This window comes from Ochotona princeps, chromosome 4, assembly GCF_030435755.1.
Source record: "Ochotona princeps isolate mOchPri1 chromosome 4, mOchPri1.hap1, whole genome shotgun sequence".
Lineage (NCBI taxonomy): Eukaryota > Metazoa > Chordata > Mammalia > Lagomorpha > Ochotonidae > Ochotona > Ochotona princeps.
This window is the reverse complement of record NC_080835.1, coordinates 5,507,726-5,525,931: the sequence shown is the minus strand read 5'-3', so window position 1 is coordinate 5,525,931 and position 18,206 is coordinate 5,507,726. Positions and strand designations below refer to the sequence as shown.

General features: G+C 62.6%; 2 protein-coding genes across 5 annotated transcripts; both read right to left on the bottom strand.

Moving 5' to 3' along the window:
- Nucleotides 1–254: 254 nt before the first annotated feature.
- Nucleotides 255–10,858, bottom strand: MAP4K2 (mitogen-activated protein kinase kinase kinase kinase 2). Of its 2 annotated transcripts, none has more exons than XM_058662822.1 (32): nucleotides 10,689–10,858; nucleotides 10,495–10,552; nucleotides 10,190–10,280; nucleotides 10,038–10,102; nucleotides 9,771–9,826; nucleotides 9,431–9,478; nucleotides 9,308–9,350; nucleotides 8,817–8,889; nucleotides 8,587–8,718; nucleotides 8,441–8,503; nucleotides 7,977–8,058; nucleotides 7,769–7,876; nucleotides 7,332–7,410; nucleotides 7,155–7,213; nucleotides 6,914–6,957; nucleotides 6,786–6,824; nucleotides 6,642–6,690; nucleotides 6,429–6,537; nucleotides 6,239–6,345; nucleotides 6,111–6,152; nucleotides 5,907–5,991; nucleotides 5,736–5,815; nucleotides 5,585–5,645; nucleotides 5,377–5,494; nucleotides 2,500–2,558; nucleotides 2,297–2,400; nucleotides 2,013–2,190; nucleotides 1,255–1,323; nucleotides 1,047–1,133; nucleotides 872–942; nucleotides 717–772; nucleotides 255–639 (listed from the first exon to the last, which is right to left on the bottom strand). In XM_058662822.1, exons 1-32 carry the CDS (start codon nucleotides 10,782–10,784, stop codon nucleotides 552–554), a joined length of 2,499 nt encoding a protein of 832 aa, XP_058518805.1. In that variant the 5' UTR covers nucleotides 10,785–10,858; the 3' UTR covers nucleotides 255–551. The 2 variants fall into 2 exon arrangements, with proteins under 2 accessions (XP_058518805.1, XP_058518806.1); XM_058662823.1 differs by having other exon boundaries at nucleotides 6,429–6,534; nucleotides 10,689–10,857.
- Nucleotides 10,859–11,155: 297 nt separating this feature from the next.
- MEN1 (menin 1) lies at nucleotides 11,156–15,920 on the bottom strand. 3 transcript variants are annotated; one of them, XM_058662820.1, is made up of 10 exons: nucleotides 15,815–15,920; nucleotides 15,006–15,466; nucleotides 14,586–14,794; nucleotides 14,304–14,432; nucleotides 14,153–14,193; nucleotides 13,989–14,076; nucleotides 13,381–13,517; nucleotides 12,969–13,104; nucleotides 12,446–12,610; nucleotides 11,156–12,339 (listed from the first exon to the last, which is right to left on the bottom strand). In XM_058662820.1, coding segments are annotated over exons 1-10 (1,860 nt in total). In that variant the 5' UTR covers nucleotides 15,817–15,920; the 3' UTR covers nucleotides 11,156–11,847. The 3 variants fall into 3 exon arrangements, with proteins under 3 accessions (XP_058518803.1, XP_004596758.2, XP_058518804.1); XM_004596701.2 differs by having other exon boundaries at nucleotides 15,803–15,906; XM_058662821.1 differs by lacking the exon at nucleotides 15,815–15,920 and adding an exon at nucleotides 15,755–15,777.
- Nucleotides 15,921–18,206: the final 2,286 nt, after the last annotated feature.

The following is an 18,206-nucleotide window of genomic DNA, read 5'->3' as shown; positions in this document are numbered from 1 at the left end:
CTTGGCTGGGAGTTGGGAGTCAGCCCTGGGCAATGGTCAGGTCTGGGTAGCCCCCGCTGGGCCCTGCTGCAGGCTGCCCGGTAAGAGCCCCAGACCAGGGTTCCCTCCTCTGCATCCTCCCTCAACCCTGCCCCCCAGAGGCCTGGCCCTCCTGGGTGCATACACAGCACCCACCAGCCCCCCACTCAAGGTGCTCGAGGGAGGGTGATGATGTGGGGGGCACTGCCCCGCCCAGCCCAGAGGGACTGGCCAAGTAAGACAAACCAACTTTAAAGACAACGTAGTTCTCTTTCAAATCCCCCATCTCAGTACGGGCTGAGGGGCAGACTCTCAGCTAAAAGAAAATATGGAATAAAATGGAATGCATTAGCCAGACCAGCCCAGTCCTTCCCTGACCACAGGCTGTCCGTGTGAGCGTGGTCTGCCCTGTTCCAGTTATTGCTGAGTTGTGTTGGGGAGGGGCGAGGGATTCCAGGGCTCACTGCCCACCCCAGCCCCCTTCACAAGGACCCGCGGGGGAGCCAGGGCTGTGTGCCTCGGATGTGCAGGGGCTAGTAGCTGCTCTGGTGGCCTGTGAGGATGTAGAGGTTGCTGTGCGCCCCGGGGTTGTCGGTGGGAATGCTCTCCAGGATGATGTCCCTGTGGGAGAGCAGCCAGGTCAGCCGGGCAGACAGCCTCGGACCTGGGCAGGGCGGGAGTGGGGCGCCACCGCCTACCTGTGGGCCCCAAGCACTCGGAAGACCCGTGTCTCGTCCGTGATCTCTTGGGTCACCTGGGACGCGAAGGAGACAGACATTGAGGCCATCCTCCCACTGGTGCTCCCCGCACAAGAGATGGGGACCGCGACAGCAAGGCGGCAGGCACCAGTTACCTCATTTGTGTCCAGGCTGCGTCCCTGCAAGCCGTGGCTCCAGAAGGCCAGCACACTGTCCTGCAGACACACTGGGGGCGGGGTGGCATGGGGGCACAGGCTGCCGTGAGCGCCCCCTGGCCCCGGGCCCCTAGCCCAGGCCTGTGCCATACAGCCCCTCCTCCTCCCCACTCACCCACAGTCTCAATGGGGAAGTCAAAAGTCAGCTCGGGTGCCAGCGTGGCCGTGGGCTCGCCCTGCAGGTTCACGATCCTCACGCAGCCTGCACACGGAGGAGGGCTGCCGGGTGGGGAGGGGGTGGGGGAGACGGACCCACAGGGTGCTCTGCCCCATTTCACCCTGCGGCCACCACCCCCCTGCCCAGCACCCCCAGCAGCACTCACGTTCAAAGGTGACCAGTACGGTGTCCCGGTCCACCTGGATCACTTGCTGGGCCGAGCCCGGGATCCCCTCTATGGACAAAGAAGGAAGACCCCACTTGATGAGCCAACCGCCCATGCTAACTCCCTGAGGACATGGGGGCCAGGGTGGAGGAGCTGGGGCGCAGACAGGGGAGAGACACAGCCTGGGGTTGGCGGGAAGCTAGCCAAGGGTCCCGCAGAGCCATGGGAGTGGCCATCCTCACAGGAGGATGCAGAGTCGGCTTAGGCTGAGCCAGGGTCAGACAGCCCAGGCTCTTAGTATGACTCGGCTGCTGAGTGGCTTGGGACAAGCCACCTGACCTCTCTAAGCCTGCTTCTTCCTAACTCGGACAGAATGCAACCCTGGGGCAGGTACCGTGGCTCCGGCAGCAAAGCAGCCACTGAGACGCCAGCACTGCCCTGTCACGGTGCGTTGTCTGAGCCCTAGCCACCTGGCCTCCCCAGCATCTCCCTGCTCCTCAGCCTGCGATGCACCATTGAGCCGCCACAGCACCTGGACCCTGCTTCTCACTGCCTGCCCACATCTGCCTCTGCCCACAGCCACATCTGCGATCTTTTCCTTGGTCGCTGAGTCCTTGGTCTGACACCCTCTGGAAGCCTATCAGAAGCCCCAGAGCCCACTGACAGCTCTCAAGGGGAGGGGGTAAGGGTGCCCCATGGTGTCTGTGGGGGCCTTGTGCCCACGCCATCTCCCCAGTGGCCCAGCCTCTCCTGCTTACCTGGCGGGGTGAGGATGTCAGGTGTCAAGCCAGCCTCCAGGGGCAGGACATGGAAGAGGACGCGGCAGCCGGGCCCCTCGGGGCCCTCGGCCCCCACGCACACCTGCGGCAGCTCTTTGCCATCCAGCACCAGCGGCTCCAGCATCCCACCGGGGCTGGGCAGGGGGCTGGAGAAGTTCTGGGGTGCAGTGGAAGGGGCAGGAGCATGCTCAGGATGCTGTGTCACACACACCCCAACCCCCTAACATCTGCCAAGAGCCCGCACCCCCCCACACCGCCCTCACCTTCAGCAACAGGAATTTCTGCAGTGGTTCATACCACTGTAGCAGGAGCAGGTTGGCAGGCAGCGCAGCCAGCAGGAAGGTGCTGCCCGTGTAGGGGTTGCGCACTGTGAGAGGGGCACATGGTAGGCATTGGCAGGGCTGCACCACATCAGGTGCCAGGAGCCCATCCCCACCCTACCCAGCCCCACCCAGACCGTCCTTACCCACGCGACACTGCAGGCAGCCTTTGGTGTCAGGGATCTTGGAAGACAGGGCAAAGCGCCTGCAGGGTGACAAGCAGGTGCCATCTGTGGGTGAGGTTCCCACGGGGCACACATTTTCCCACTGAGGCTCAAAGGAACAAGGGGACCCCACAGGTGATGGCTGTGAGGGAGGACGCTCCATGGCCTGGGGTGTCTCCCCAGAGGCCAGGGGTTTGGGTCGCAGCTCAGTGTGATGCTGGGGCATTTAACTACTGCCTCCACATCTGTTAGGACCTCACGGTGGCCTCACAGGTCCTGTGACGGATGGATGTTAACTAACTCGGCGGCTCACAGCAGTGCCCTGCCCAGTGCCTCAGCAGGTGCATCCCTGGTACTTTTGCCATCTTTTTTTTTTTTTTTTTTTTTAAGATTTTTCTTGGGAAGGTAGATTTACAGAGAGGAAACAGAGAAAGATTCTCCATCCATTGGTTCACTCCCCAGATGTTTGCAATGGCTGGAGCTGAGCTAGTCTGAAACCAGAAGCAGCCAATGGCCACAATGCTGAAACTGAGCCAGTCCAGAGCCAGGAACCTCCTCTGGGTCTCCCGAAAGAGCGAAGCAACCAGGATATGAACCAGCACCCATGTAAGATCCCAGTGCATACAAAGCAAGGACTTTAGCCACTAGGCTATTGTGCCAGGCCCACTTTTGTCATCTTTTCTACCAGCTCTGAGTCACCTCTGCCAAGTCCTCTTTAGGTCAAGGCAGGAAACAAATGAGGAAATGAAGGGCCGCGGGGTGCGAGTGACTCCACTCTGCTAGGCTGCACAGCCCACTCCACAGGTGGGCAAACAGATCCAGGGCAGTCATGTGATTTCCAAGGGGCAAGCCATTTCAGCCAGGACAACAGTGTGCGAGGCCAGCTAGAGGGCTGCCCCTGGCTGCCTAGGAGAGGCAGGCGATGTGGGGAGAGGCAGGGACACTCATAGAGGCGAGGGGTCCAGCTCGAGTGCCATACTGACAGCCCTGTCATCTCCTCCTGGCAACCCAGGCCCCATCTGCCAGACCGTGGGCCCCTGGGAAGAAACAGACTGTGCGCTCCGTGTTCACCTTCCTTGGTCACTACCTACCACCGCAGCCTTCGCCTGGGGGCACTCCCTGTTTGGGTGGGTTCCCCCCCCCCAGACAATTCCGGCTCCCCATTCTTTCCATTCGAAGGGGACACAGTGGCTCCATGGTTTCCTAGCCACAGCCCCAGAGCCACCTGGGACGAAGCAAGGGCTCAGCCAGACCATGGCAGATGTGCCTGGGAAGGATCAAGTTCAGGAAGTCCCGGAGGTCACAGCAGAGGTCACAGGGCTCCAGGGGCAGGCCCAGACAAAGCACCTGCAGGAAGAACCCGGGCCCTCCTGCACTCCACAGCTGCTGCCCCACCCTCCAGATGTTCCATTGCTTCCCACGGCTTCCGGCCCTGTCAATACCTGGAGCCCCATGGCCCATGCCCTTCCACCTTGGCCCGCAGCCCTGGCCCATTTCAGCCCTGGACAGCCAGGGTCAGGGGGTTCTCCCTCCTGCACATGGAACAGGCGTCTTCCTGAGGGAGAACAGATCGGGTACCCCCTGAACCAGCTCCGCCCCAGCCCACGACCTTGGAGCCATCCTTGACTGCACGCGCTCTCCCACCCTCCACCGAAGGCCAGGAAATCCTGCCGGCTTGACTTGCAACTCTGAGCCAGAACCCCGCTGTCCTTCATCTGCTCGGCTGCAGCCTTGGCCCAGGCCACCATCTCTCCGTCAGCCCCCGCTACCCCACCACAGCCTCCGGTTGGTTCTCAGCACCCCCCGGTACCCCCTCTGCTCTGTCCTCAACATGGCAGGGCCAGTGGTCACCCGGAGAAGTGGCCTCCAGGCACTCTGGGTGAAAGCCAGAGGCCCTGGTTGGCTGCTGGACCCTCCCACTCCATCTGTTGTGGTCACAGCTACTTCTCTGCTGCTCCTGAAACAGGGCCAGACCTGCAGCGGCCCTAGGACCTTGGCACTGGCCAGCCCGTCTGCCTGGGATAGGATGCTCGCTCCATCACCTGCGCAAAAAGCACTTTCTCAAGGGCTTGTAACTCAAAAAGCTAATCCTCCAGCTGCAGCACCAGCGTCCCATTTGGGTACCGGTTCAAGTCCCAGCTGCTCCCCTTTCCATCCAGCTAATATGTCCAGAGAGGTGACAAAAGATGACCCCCCAAGTCCTCAGACCCCTGCACCCTTGTAGGAAAGCAGGACAGAGTTCTAGACTCCTGTGTTTGGCCTGGCCCAACCTTGGCTGTTGGAGCCATTTTGGGGAGTGAACCAACAAACGGGAGATCTGTCATGCTCCCTTTTGAGTCAATTGATCAATCTGTGAAAACAAAGCAGCACTTGCCCCGCAAAGCCTTCCCTGCCCATGGAGTCGTAGCCCAATCCCAGCCTCCCACCGCTCACTCGAGCTGCCGTCCTCCTTTTCTGGGGGAGAAGGTAAGAGGCAGGGTCTCTTGAGGTTCCAGATACTGCTTGAGACAATGCCCCAGGACACTGCTCGACACTCAAGGCACCAAGCAGTCACTGACTGCCTGACTCCTCAGGCCACACACATGGGGTTTCCAAAGCATGAGGCTGACAGTTTTCTAGAACATTCCACACGTCAGCCAGTCCCTCCCCCCACATCTCAACAGTCCCCAGGTCCTGTCAGTTCCCCTTTCAGTTCTTCCCATCCCTCTGCCTGCCCCTCCACTGCCTCCCTCCTGGCAGTGGGGTGTTTCCTGCCAGCCTGCCCTACTCCATCACCCCCCATCTCCACCAGCTCCCAGCATGCACTTGCCTCATACCTCTTGCTCTGCCCCAGCCCTGGGCCCCCCAGGGCCGCCTCACCTGGGGATGATGCGCTGGGTGAGGCGGTTGGTGGGGATGGAGAGTGGGACCTGGCGCTGCAGCCGGCGCTGCTCAAACAGGCCAGGGAGGTCATGGGCCCAGATGTGTGAGGACTTCCCTGCGGGGCAAGGGGAGAGAGAGTGCGTGGGGGCTTGGAAAGGGTGAGGGGCGAGCAGGTGTGGAGCTGGGGGGCTGGGCTGCGTCATACCTGAGAGTGACAGCAGCACATTGTTCACACAGTAGAGCCAGGAGCAGCGGTGGGAAATCAGCTGCCAGTCACAGAGGGGGGGATGGGGGGTGAGGCTCAGCATGCAGTCCCCCACCCCAGCTGGGCTGCCCCCCATACCCACCCCACTCACCTTCTCCAGTGTATCCTCATGTAGCTCATGCAGGTTGAGTGTGTACACGCCTTCCTCGGCGCCCACGACCAGGAACTGGTCTGCAGGTTTGGGGGTTGGTCAGAGAGGGACTCTCAGGGAGGTAGGGGGCTCCTGCTTCCCCCCGGGCCCCCACACACCCCGCCAGCCTACCCCGAGTCACAGGGTGAACCCAGGTGACTGCAGCGTGGATGCGGAGCGGACAGCCATTGAAGACCTTGGAGAAGCAGGCGCCCATCTGTGCAGGGATGGGGCTGGTGAGGGGGAGGGGCTGTGGGGCAGGGCTATGAGAGGTGGGGCTGGTGGGGGTAGGGGCAGAGGCACTGCGGAGGGTGGGGGAGCAGGGCAAACACTCACGTGCACTTTGGGGGTTGGGGGGAGCCCATGGCAGGATGACCCCTAGAATGAAGGGAAGAAGTCAGGCCGGGACCACACAACTCTCCACCACCAGGCGCCTCCCCACGCCCTGGGCCATACCCCCTCACCTGGGGGTCTTCTCGCTGCTTTATGGTGGCCCAGGCGGTGGGCAGCAGTGGGGAGCTGCCAGGGTCTAGGAGGGGCGGAGGTGGGGGTGGGGCTGGGGGCGGGGTTCCTGCAAGCACAGGCCTTGGTGGGACTCACAGCCCCAATCACCACCCTTTCCCTCCCTCCCCCACCCCTATAGACCTCCCAGACCTGAGGGGCTTCTAGAAGGAGAATCCTCGGTGGGAGGCTGGGTGGGGGGCGGCCCCATGAAAGGGGCCCGCTTGATGGTTCCCACGGCATCATCCAGGGAGTCGGGCTGCTGGCGGGAGAGTTGAGACTGTGGGTAGGGTCCCTCTACCACCCACCCCATGCCACCCACCCTACACCCCACACCCTGGCAGCCCCTACTCTGGCAGCTCTCACCTGCTCTGCTCCTCCCTGCAGGCCCGCGGCTGGCCGGATGGTCAGGCTCCTAAGGTGGGGGTGCGGGACAGAGGGGTGAGATGTGGCTCCCAGGGGGACACCCCGGCCTGGCTGCCCCTTGCCCTACTGCTCCCAGCCCCTCACCTCTCCTCCAGAGCCTCCTGGACTGACTGTAGTAGGCTCCTGGGCAGCGAGGGAGCGAGGGAGAAAGGTTAGAGGTCAGGGGTCAGCCTGGGATCTGCCCACCCTCTCCACTCCTCCCTGTCACTCACCTGCTTAGCTCTTCTTCACCCAGGAGCGTCCACTCCTCCTCCCACTGGGGGAAACCGAGGCAGAGAAGCCAGAAGAAAAGCAGAAAGAGGGTAGGTGAGTGACAGAATGGTCACAAGGTCAAAGAGCAACAGAACGTGTGGGTGGGAAGACAGGAAGGGGTACAGGCGAGATGTCGCAGGTACACAAGTTGCCCTGGGGTTGGAGGGGTGTTTCCTCAGAGCCCCCAAGCCCACCCCTCACCGGCTCATTTAGCGGGTCCGTCTCCTTCCTGCGCGGGGCCCCAAATTTCACCTGGTGAACTGCAGGGGAGAGTGCCCAGAGTACAGGCGTTATGGGGAGTTAGAGTTTCAAGATGCGCCCCCACACTCCATGCGCACCCAGCACCTTCCTGCCCCCCGCCCCAGCCCCCACACTCACACTGGATCTCAGAGGGAGTCCTTTCAGCCGGGCCGTGCTGGCCACGGGAGTGGATGGTGTCGGGGAATATGTCGTAAGTCTAGGACCGAGCCAAGCAGGAGGGCCTGAGGTCGGGGCTCCGTGCCCCTCCTCACCGCCGCCACCACAACCCCAAGGCCATTGGCAAATAACCTCCTACCCCCACCCCTGCTCCACATGGCAGGTCAGGCACCTTGCCAGAGACACACAAAGCCAGATGCCTGTGACGGTCACGGGCAACCTGGACTCAGGCTCAAGGGCAGGGAGCTTGCGAGGGGGTGCTGGCAGGCAGGTCAGACCCAGCTCAGCACATATTCCTACCCTGAGGGAAGCCTCCAATGGCCGGCACAGCCTGTGACCTGGGGGTCCCCTAACCAGATCCGATCGGGATTCCGGTCCCAGCCCCATCTCCCCCTCACCTCCAGCTCACAGTCTTCAGGGGAGGGGGTCCCCAGGTGAGGGTCATTGGCCTTGTCCAGGAGCTGTGTGAGGAGCACCCGGGGAAGTGGCTGGGCGGTGAACGGGTGCTGCAAGATTGGGCCAGTGGTGGGTGATCAGCTTGCTCCCTGGCCATCCTTCCCCACTTCTCTTGGGCAGCCAGACCCCGGCCCCGCCCCCGTCTCCCACCTGCAGCAGCTTTTCTGCCGTTGGCCTCTTTTTGGGATTCTTGGTCAAGGCCAGCTTGAGGAAGTGGTGAAAATTCTGGGTCCTGGTGGGCACAAGAGCCCCCCCACCCCCCACAGCCCCGGGGTGGGGGTGGGGGGCCAGGTTAGCCCAGATATACTAGCTCGCCTGCCACCCCCTCCACAAGAGCCTCCTGGGCCCGCCCAGGAAGGGGCAGCTAGAGGCCTAGGACAGCCGGCCCCAACGACAATGCTGTTGTAATGTGACCAGCCACCTGCCCTTCGAGGCCTGTCCCCATGGGATCCTGGGCCCAGAGGTGGGATCCAGACCTTTGCTTGGACACCCCACTGAGACCCAGAGAAGTGGGGCTTGTAAGGTTGCCTCTGGGTCGGGAATCAGCAACACACTCCTCCTCTCCCAAGGGGCCTGGCTCAAATTGAAGGGGTGTCCCAGCTGGGGGCCCTCACCAGCGAGTCTTATCTCTCAGCTTGGGCGGCTGGAAGCTGCTCTTGGACATAAGCATCAGGGCCCTGTGGAAGGGTACAAGGTCAACAAAGGCCTCCAAGTTCAGGTTCACTGCAAGGGTCAGGCAAGAGGCCAGGGTTGGGCCAACCTCATGGGGTGCAGATGGAACAGAGGGGGCTGCAGTTCACCCAGCTCAATGGCCGTGATGCCCAGCGCCCACACGTCACACAGCTCGTTGTAGCCACCTTTGCGCTCTACGGCAGCCACCTCTGGAGCCATCCTAGGGGCAGGGGTCACCGACGGAATGATGGTCTAGTTGGGGGGCACTCCCACCTGCAGCCCACCTGCCCCCTGCACCCACCATGGATGCAGCCTCACCAGTACGGAGTTCCGATGAAAGATCTCCGCTTGGCTACAGATGCCGTCAGCTCACCAGACACCCCAAAGTCAGCTGCGGGGGCAAACAGCTGCACTCAGAGCCCTCCCTCCCTCAGGCTGTCACACCCCAATCCACCCCCACCTCCCGGGGAGGGGGGGCTCAGGACGCACCTGCAGAAAGGCTGTAATGGGCCCTGCTCCAGCCACAAGTTGCCACAGGCCCAGGGCCAGGGCGGGTCCCCCACCCACCTCCTGAGCGGGGTCCACCAACCACCCTCCGCCAGGCTGGGGCGCCTGATCTCTCATTAAACCTGGACACACCTCACCTCTCCAGTTGGGAGCAGAGGGCCGACCAATGTGCTTTCTACATGGGGGTTGGGGGGAAGCAACTTGCCTGTGGACACAGGCACTGCGGCCAGGGGCTTACTGAGGTTCCCCAAGCCCCCTGAGGAGCCCCCTAAAACCACCCAGGGTGTCTCCAGGGTACTGACCCAGCTTGACGTCTCCCTGGAGTGTGAGGAGCAGGTTGGCGCCCTGTGGGAATAGAGACCACAGGATGCAGTCTGCTGCCTGCCACCTGCATCCCCCCGGCCCCCCACCAGGCTGGACCCTACCTTGATGTCCCTGTGGATCTTGCCCTGAGAATGCAAGTGGTGGAGGCCCTGGGGCAAAGGGGAGGCCCTCAGAACCGCTCCCAGGCGCTCCCACCTCTCCTGAACCCCCCTCTTGCAAATGGGGCCCCCCACCCAAGCCGCTTCCTCCTCCCCTCTCCCCAAACAGGAAGTGACTGAGCCAAGAGGGAAATGGGCTGCTTCCGGCAATAGGCCTAGGGCACCTTCCCCCCCAGCCCCTTCAGGACCCACAGCTCCCCCAGGGCCATCCCAGACTGAGGCTCCCCACCCCCATGCCACACAGCCGTCCACTGTCCTGGGGACCCTGGGCAGGCCTTGCTACCTTGAGCGCCTCTCGACAGACATAGGCAATCTGCCGCTCCTCCAGGGGCCCTGTGGCTGGAAGGGAGAGTGGGGGCTGGCACCGGGTCCCAGGGGACAGGCACCAGCCACGCTGGGTAAAAGGGGGGGAGGGGTAGGCCATATCCCCTCTCAGCAATGGCTGCTGGTATAATGGGCCCAGAGGCTGACAGCATTTCTTTCAAGGTCACACAGGAATGAAGAGCACCCCAACTCCCCTTGCCGTGGGGAAGGGAGGCCGGGCTCTCACCATGGTAGATCTCCTGCAGAGACCCCCCTCCGCAGAATTCCATGCAGATCCATAAGCGGTCATTCCTGGGGAGGCAGGGGACACAGAGCTGGGGTGGGCACACAGGGGCTCCCCACGCCCTCCCCCCGAGCCGCGGGATCCAGCAGCCTCACCTGAGGTAGCTGCCGATGTAGGCTACCACATTGGGGTGCCGGCACTCCCGCAGGATGGTAATTTCCTGCTGTAGAGAGCTGATGTCGTCTCCTGGGGAGCACAGGGCATCATGGGGTGGAAGCACGTGAGGGGGTCTCCCGGCCTCAGTAGCACCATCTGTAGAATGGGTACAGAGCGCCCCCTCCCTCCCTCGGGGGGACTCGGACAGGTGCCAGGCGTCAGGACCCACAGGGGGTCTCAGAGCTGTCAGCCTCTCTGCCCCTCCCGCGGTGCGCGGGCGCCCAGGCCCCACCCGGGCCCTCACCTGGGTCTAGCTTGACTATCTTTACAGCGGCCAGTTCGGACGTGACCGTGTCGCGGGCCTGCGGGGACGGAGCGGGTGCTCAAGGGGGGCTGAGGAGGAGGAGGAGGGGGCGGAGCTGGGGGGCTGAGTCCTCGGCGGGGCGCGCCGGCCGAGCGGGCACCCTTCCCCCGGCCTCTCCCGCGCGCGTGGCGCACCTTGTAGACGTCGCCATAGGTCCCGGCCCCCACGCGCTGCAGCAGCTCGAAGCGGTCCCGCGGATCCTGCAGCGACACGTCCCGCAGCAGCGCCATGGCCCGGCGCCGGGCGGGCGCGAGCTGCGGAGCCGGCGCGGGGCGGCGCGGCGCGACGCGGGCGGGGTTGGGGCGGGCCCCGGGCGGCCGGGGCGGGCGCCGGTGGCTCCGCGGCCCGGGGCGGGGCCGGGGCCCGGAGGCGGGGCGCAGCCGGGATGCCCCGCCGCCCGGCCGGGAGGAGGCGCCCGCGGGACGGCCCTGGGGAACTCCCGAACCGGGCCCGGGCGGAACCGGGGCCCTCTGGCCAGCCGGCTGTGCCTGGCGTGCCAACAGGTACGAACGCTGAGCCCAGAGCTCGGAGGCAGGGGAAAGGGGGCGGCCCACCCACCCCGTCCCCCCAGTTTCCCAGATGAAGCCAGGCCATGTGCATGTGTGTTTTTTAAACAAAATGTATTCATTTCCCTTGGAACTGAAAAAAATAAATCTATGTACAAAACAGGAGGAGATGGGGCTCCCCTGCCCACCCCTAGCCGGCAGTTGAGTTCCTCCAGGGTCCCGGCGGGAGCTGCACCTGTGGCCCCTGTAGGTCCAGACAGGGGTCTCGCTCTGACCTAGGGCCAGCCGGGCAAGGCAGAGGGAGGCGGTGCTCAGGCTGCAGGAGGCGCGGGCTGGACTTGTGGAGTAGGGGCGAGAGGATGCCGCGATGCCCACATTCTAGAAGCAGAACTTTAGTTCTTGAGAGGGCAAGAAGCCTGATTCCCAAGGGATGGAACTATCAAGGGCAGAAATCGCACTTCGTGGGCTGAGTGAGCCCCAAGGTTCTCGGACACCCAGGAACTGGGGATGATCCCGAGGGGACCCGGGGTCTGGCCCACGGCCTGGCGAGGCTCCCAGTGGCCGGCTGAAAATACTAGGGGACCGGACCATCGTTCTGGCGAGCGGGACAGGGCCCCCTGGTCTGAACAGTCTTCACTGGAGATTCCGGGTCAGGGTGGGTGGTTCCGGGGAGCTGAGGGCGCGACTTAGACTGGGAAGGGATGGGCCGGGCGACCGGTGGGGCCTCCGATCCATCCCTGGGCGGCGCAGGCCCGCGCTCTGCGCTGCCGGAGAGTAGCCGGGACAGTCAGAGGCCCTTACGCTGGCGCTTGAGGAAGGAGAGCGTGTAGTCGCTGGGCGTGGACACCTTCTGCTTCTTCATCTGCACCTGCGACTGCGCAGTCAGCTGCAGCTTGATGGCGCTCGAGTTGATTTTGGTGGCTACCAGCAGCTCCTTCATGCCCTTCATCTTCTCGCTCTGGAACGTGAGCACCGGCCCCTCGGGCGGCGGCGATGCGGGCGCTGGCGCTGCTGCGGGGGCTGCGCTGCCGCCCTCAGGGCCTCGGGGCACACCGGCAGCAGGGAGTGGTCCTGGGGGCTTCCGCGGGGGTCCCGTTGCTGTGCCCTGCCCGGCGCCTGGGCCCTTGTCCAGAGCGGGCTTCTTGGGCGGCGGTGGCTCCTCCGGCTTGGATTCTCGCCGCGGGCCCCGGCGCCGGCCTTCCCTGGCCTCCTCGCCCCACGGCTCCTCTGCCTCGGCTGCCTCGGTCTCCCGGCTCACGATGTGCACCTTCTGCCGGACCTGGGCCAGCGGGGAGAACCAGCTGAGGCACGGACGGCCGCGTGAACGGAGGGACGGCAGGAGCAAACTCTTAACTGGTCCCCTCCCCCAAGCAGCTGCCCCTCACCTGTCCTTCGAAGCGACCTAGGGACTGTACAAGGAACGTGGCCCAGCCCACGTGCAGCACGGGCGTGGGGCTGCCCTCCTCCCACTTGCAGATGCCATCATAGAAGCGCAGCAGGTGCGCGAAGCACTCAGGGTCCTGGAGCGCTGACCCCTGGCTCGGGGTACCCTGGGCAAGGGGCAAGGGAAGGGCCAGGTCAGGCTCCCTTGCCACTTGGCAAGGGCACAGACCTTGCCCTGCCTAAGCAAAGCACCCTGGGCCCAGGTCCTAGTCAGAGTGTGCGGAGGAGCATACCCCTTGCCCGCACCCCCATGCCCACCAAAGCTGAAACAAGAACCTTTGGGCAGGAAAGTGTGAAGGAGGTATGTTTTGGCCCCCTTTTATCTAAGGGCAAAGGGTTCTAGAAACCAACCCTAAAATTCCTTCCCTTCAGCCTGGCCCACCCAGGCCCAGGCCCCTGGTTCCACTAGGGCCCCCTCCCAGTCCCAGGCCGGAGGGCGGGCCCAGCCAGAGCACCAGCCTGCACCTGGCTTGGCTCCCCCGGCCGTTCCTCGCCCGCCTCCAGCAGGCTGGCTGCCTCCTTGAGTAGGTTGGGGATGACATCATTGGCCACTTCAAAGAACTCTTTGTAGATCTCCTCATCTTCGCGGCAGTAGTTGTAGCTGCAAGAGCAGTGGGCACTGTGGGGTCCCGGCCCCTGACCCCCAGGGACCAGGCACCGGGCGGAGTATTCGCTGCACACCCAAGAGGGCTAGAGTCAGCCCAAGGCCAGGGGTGGAGGAGGAGGGGGTCCCTGCTTCCTGGGTGATGGTGGCCTGGGCTGCTTGAAGACTGGATAGACAAGGGATAGAACTTGGGACTGGACAGGGATAGCTGACATTTGGGAAGAGGGGAAAGACAGGCGGGCTGAGACCCTAGCGGGGGGCGGGGGGGCTCACTCTTGGATGACGGTGGCCGTGTCGGCCCAGGCCTGCAGGGCTTCGCGCACGTTGCGGTTGCGACAGTGGTAGCCCGCCAAGTACATATAGGGGTAGATGTGTTCATCCCGGTAGTAGGCCTTGGCCGAGGCGATGCCCTGGGGGAGGGGCACAAGGAGGCTGCCCCAGCTGGCACACCCAAAGGGGCCCCCAGCTCCACCTGTGCTCCCTGCTGGCCCTCACCCCACACTGCTCCCTGAGACTGGGGGCACTTTTGCTGGGACCTGGATCAGACCCCCACAGCCCCATATAGAGAGGGGAGAGGGCGTGTCTTGCTCCCAGGCTTCCTCGCACAGCCTGGGACACAAACACCCAAGGCCTGCACGTGCCCCAGGCTAACCCCTTTCTCAGAGATCCGAGGCCTGCCTCCACTCCCCCCTTACTCCACTACATCCTGAGAAGGCCAGGGAAGGGCAGAAGATGCAGGGGGCCTGGGATGCCCTTCGGAAAGTCCCTGCCCATGCTGGTGCCACCCGGGTGGGCAACACCTACCTCTATGGGAAATTCCATGCCTATGCCCCCGCTCCCGCTGCTGGGGCCCCCTCCACTTCCTATGCGTTGTCCCCCACCTTGTGATAGAGCGTGAGTGGGTCTGGCCGGCCAGGGGTGGGCTCCAGTTCCTCCAGATCTGCCAGGTTGCCTAGCGCCATGGGGTACCTGCGAGAAGAGTCTGGGCTACCAGCTGTCCCCAGCGTCCCTCGCAGCCCCGACCCGGCTAGGAACCCTGACCGACCTCTCCAGATGGCCCAGGTCATAGAGCAGCCACAGCAGCTTCTAGGGGACAGAGGAGACAGCCATGAGCTGGCGAGGGAGGGCAGGGGGGCAGGTGGAGTCCAGCAGCTGGCCGCTGGTCCCCCCAGTCCCTCCATCCAGGCACGCCTCACCTGCTGCAGCTGCAGCAACTCCAGGGAGTCGGTGTGCAGGTCAATGGAGGGGTTGATGGCACACACCATGAATGCCACCTCCATCTTGCGGTTGCAGCGCATGTAAGAGCCCTTCAGGTACAGCCAGCTCTGCGAGGGGACACATCTCATGACGGCCCTGCCACCCTGCACCTGGTGATCCCAATACAAGCAGGGAGGAGGAGGAAGCGGGTGGGGGTGGCTGGGGCTGGCAGGGGGTGACAGGAACAGAGCTGGGGGAAGGCAGGAGGGGAGCCATGATACCCGCTCGGCCACACCGGCATTGACCGTCTGGCCTCGGCGGTCCTCATTGCCCTTGCCGTGCCAGGTGACCTCGGCTGTTTGCTCCCCGTTGGGGCCAAACACAACCCAGGCATGATCCTCGGACAGGGCCAGGTGGACGTCGCGGAGCCCCAGGGCCTGGCACGCACCGACCACGGCGAAGGCCACGCCGGAGCTGTCCAATTTGGTGCCTGGAGAATTGGGAGGTAATGAGGTCGGGGAGGACAGAAGGCCTGGTAGTGACGGCCACTTTTCCCGCTTTTTGGGTCCAGCCACAGCCCTTCCCGCCCAGCATCCCTGCGAGGCTCACAGGGCAACCAGGGATCTACCCAGAGTGGCATCCCGGGGTGGGAGGGGCACACAGGATGCCCAGCGGGCCCTGGCCATCTGCAGGGCCCCAACCTGTGATGAAGCTGAAGAGGGACTGGATGTGGGCGCGATCCTTGAAGTAGGAGCGGCTGAGGCTGTTCCAGATGACGTCCGACACTTTCTTGACCAGCTCGCGGCTGGAGACGCCCCCCTCCCGCGGGTACAGGGACAGGTCAACGGCGCCGCGGATCTGCGCGGTGAAGCGGGCATAGAGGGCCGCGATGATGGACAGGTCGGCCACGGGGAAGTAGGTGAGGCCGCCAGGGGGGTCGGGCGCCGGGCTGGGCTGGAAGGTGAGCTCGGGCACGTTGGTGGGGATGACGCGGTTGACAGCCAGGAAATGCTCCACGAACCCCAGGACCAAGGACAGGAGCACCAGGTCCGGCTCCTCTCGCGCCAGCTCGGCGGCGAACAGGCGCACCACGTCGTCGATGGAGCGCAGCGGGAACAGCGTCTTCTGCGCGGCTTTGAGCCCCATGGCGGCGGGCGGCGGCCTGCGGGGCGAGCCCGGGGAGGGTCGGCGTGGGGGCGCCCCCTGCCCCGGCTCGCCCCCAGGCACACACCGCTCCTCCGCTCCCCGCGACACCCCCTCAGGCGAGGCTGCAAGGCCGCCCTGCAACGCCGACACCCGCTCCCCAAGCCCCGATGGGGGCGCGGCCCGAGGCTGCCCCCCGCCCGGGCTGTGATCCGCCCCCCGATGGCCGCTCCGCTCGCTCGCTGCAACTGCACACACCCCCTCCCGGGGCCCGGCGAGTCCTTACGGAAGGTGCCCCCAGACCGACCCCACTCAAAGCCGAAACACAGCCCCAGCCTCGGTCCCCCGCGCCCACCTCCGCGCTTACATCCCACACAAGGCACCGCGGCGCCCGCCGCCCGGAGCCTGCTGGGAAATGGAGTCCTGGCCCCCTCCCCTTGGCGCCGCACTGTCTGCCGGGAAATGGAGTCCAACGCCGGCTCTCACAGCCTCCGCCAAGCTTGAAAATGGTGGCCGGCCGGTCAGCGCGCGGTGCCCCATGGGAGTTGGAGTCCCGCTGCTCTGGGCTCCTCCCTGAATTCCTCGTTTCCTTTAGCAGGCCGGGTTCGGAAGAGGAGCCAAAGTGCCTTCTGGGAGATGTAGTCCCGGGAGAGACCGGGCAGGGGGTCACTGACTTCCGGGGTTGTGCTGTCAGGAGTGCAACCAGATTGGCGGCGAAGGGAGATTTTAAGTGCTGTTTGCCTGCAGATGTGCCCTGCCACTTTAATTGGCGCCTTCTCAGACCCATTAAGTCGCCGTAGCCTAGCGGTTAAAGTCTTTGTCTTGCACGTGCTGGAATCCCATATGGGTACATATGGGTCCAGCTCCCTGCTAATGTAACCGGAAAAGCAGCAGCAGATGGTCCAAGTGCTTGGGTCCCTGTACCCACACGAGAGACCAGGATGGAGCTCCAGGCTCCTGGCTTTGCCGGACACAGCCCTGGCTGTTGTGGCCAATTGGGAGTGAACCACTGGATGGAAGATCTCTCTCTTTTTGTAACTCTTTCAAATAAATAAATAATACGTCTTTTAAAAAGTATAGGGATGAGTAGCATGATGGTTCAGTGACTAGATCCTTAAAAAAGTGGGGAGAGGGGACTGGTATTATGGTTTAGAAGGTTAAGCCAGAGCCTACAAGGCTGGCATATTATATGGGCACTGGTTTGAGTCCTGGCAACCCCACTTTCAATCCAGCTCCATGCTAATGCACCTGGACTATCAGAAAAAGACAGCCCAGCATTGCTCCCCGCCACTCCCACAGGAGACTGGAGGGAGCTCCAGGCTCCTGGCTTTGCCCTGACTCAACTCTAGCCCGGCAGTCATTCATGGAGGGCAGCCCTGGATGGAACATCTCCCTCCCTCTTGTAACTCCTCCTTTCAAATGAGATAAGTAAACGTTTAGTTTTTAAAAGAAATTTATGATGCTATTCCTATACATCTTTTTTTTTTCTTTTTAAATTTTTATTGGAAAGTCAGATATACAGAGAGGAAGAGAGAGGAATATATTCCGTCCGTTGATTCACTCCCCAAGTGGCTGCAATGGCCAGAGCTGTGCCGATCCAAATCCAGGAGCCTGGAGCTTCTTCTGGATCTCCCACACGGGTGCAGGGTCCCAAGGTTTTGGTCCATCCTCCACTTCTTTCCCAGGCCTCAAGCAGGAAACTAGAAGGGAAGTGGGGCAACCAGGACATAAACCAGCCCCCACCATTGCTGCCCCTCACCCAAGGAAGGAATTAACAAGATATTGGCTCAGAAATGGCACCAGGACCCAAATCCAGATAAGGAGGCAGATATGCCAAGTGGTGTCTTAACTGCTGTGTCAAACACCTCCTCAAAATTAACTCTTTGGGCCCGCTGCAGTAGCCTAGCAGCTAACGTGCTCGCCTTGCACATGCTGGGACCCTAATGGGCAGTGGTTCATATTCCCATGGCCCTATTTCCCATCCAGCTCCCTGCTTGTGGCCTGGGAAGGCCATCGAGGACAGCCCAAAGCCCTACACCTGAACCCAAGTGGGAGACCTGGAAGAGGTCCTGGCTCCTGGCTTCAGATCGGCTCAGCACCGGCCCCTGAGGTCACTTGGGGAGTGAATCAGCAGATGGAACATCTTCCTCCTCTCTGTCCTCCTCTGGGTTTATGATTTTCCAATAAAAATAAATCTTAAAAAAAGAAAAATTCCCTTTTTAATTTTTTGAAGATTGATTTATTCAGTTGAAATACAGTGACAGGGACCTTGCCTTTGGTTCATTCTCTAAATGGCCAGTGTCAAACCAGGCAGAAGCCAAGAGTCATCCTCTATTGCTTTGGGACATGAGCTTGCACTCACATGGGATCTGGTGCATGCGAGGTGAGATTTAGCCGTTGAACCATCGTGCTGGGCCCAAATTTCCTTTTAAATGTAACACTGGTCAGGACTGGCGCTGTGCATGATGGGTTAAGCCGTCTCCCATAATGCTAGCATCCCGTCTGGGCACTAGCGTGATTGGCGGCTGCCGCGTTCCCACTCCAGCTCCCTGCTGGTGCGCCTGGAAAAGCGGTGGAGCCCAGTTACTTGGATTCTGGCACCCATGTCAGAAAAGCACTGTCACTCTGCCTCTCAAATAAATAAACCTAAAAAAGATGATTAGTGCAAGGCGGGGCTCACTTTAATGACTTCATTCTATAAATATTTGTATCAGAATTGTCCTGTTCCACGAAAGGTCACCACCAGAGGTGCTGGGGGT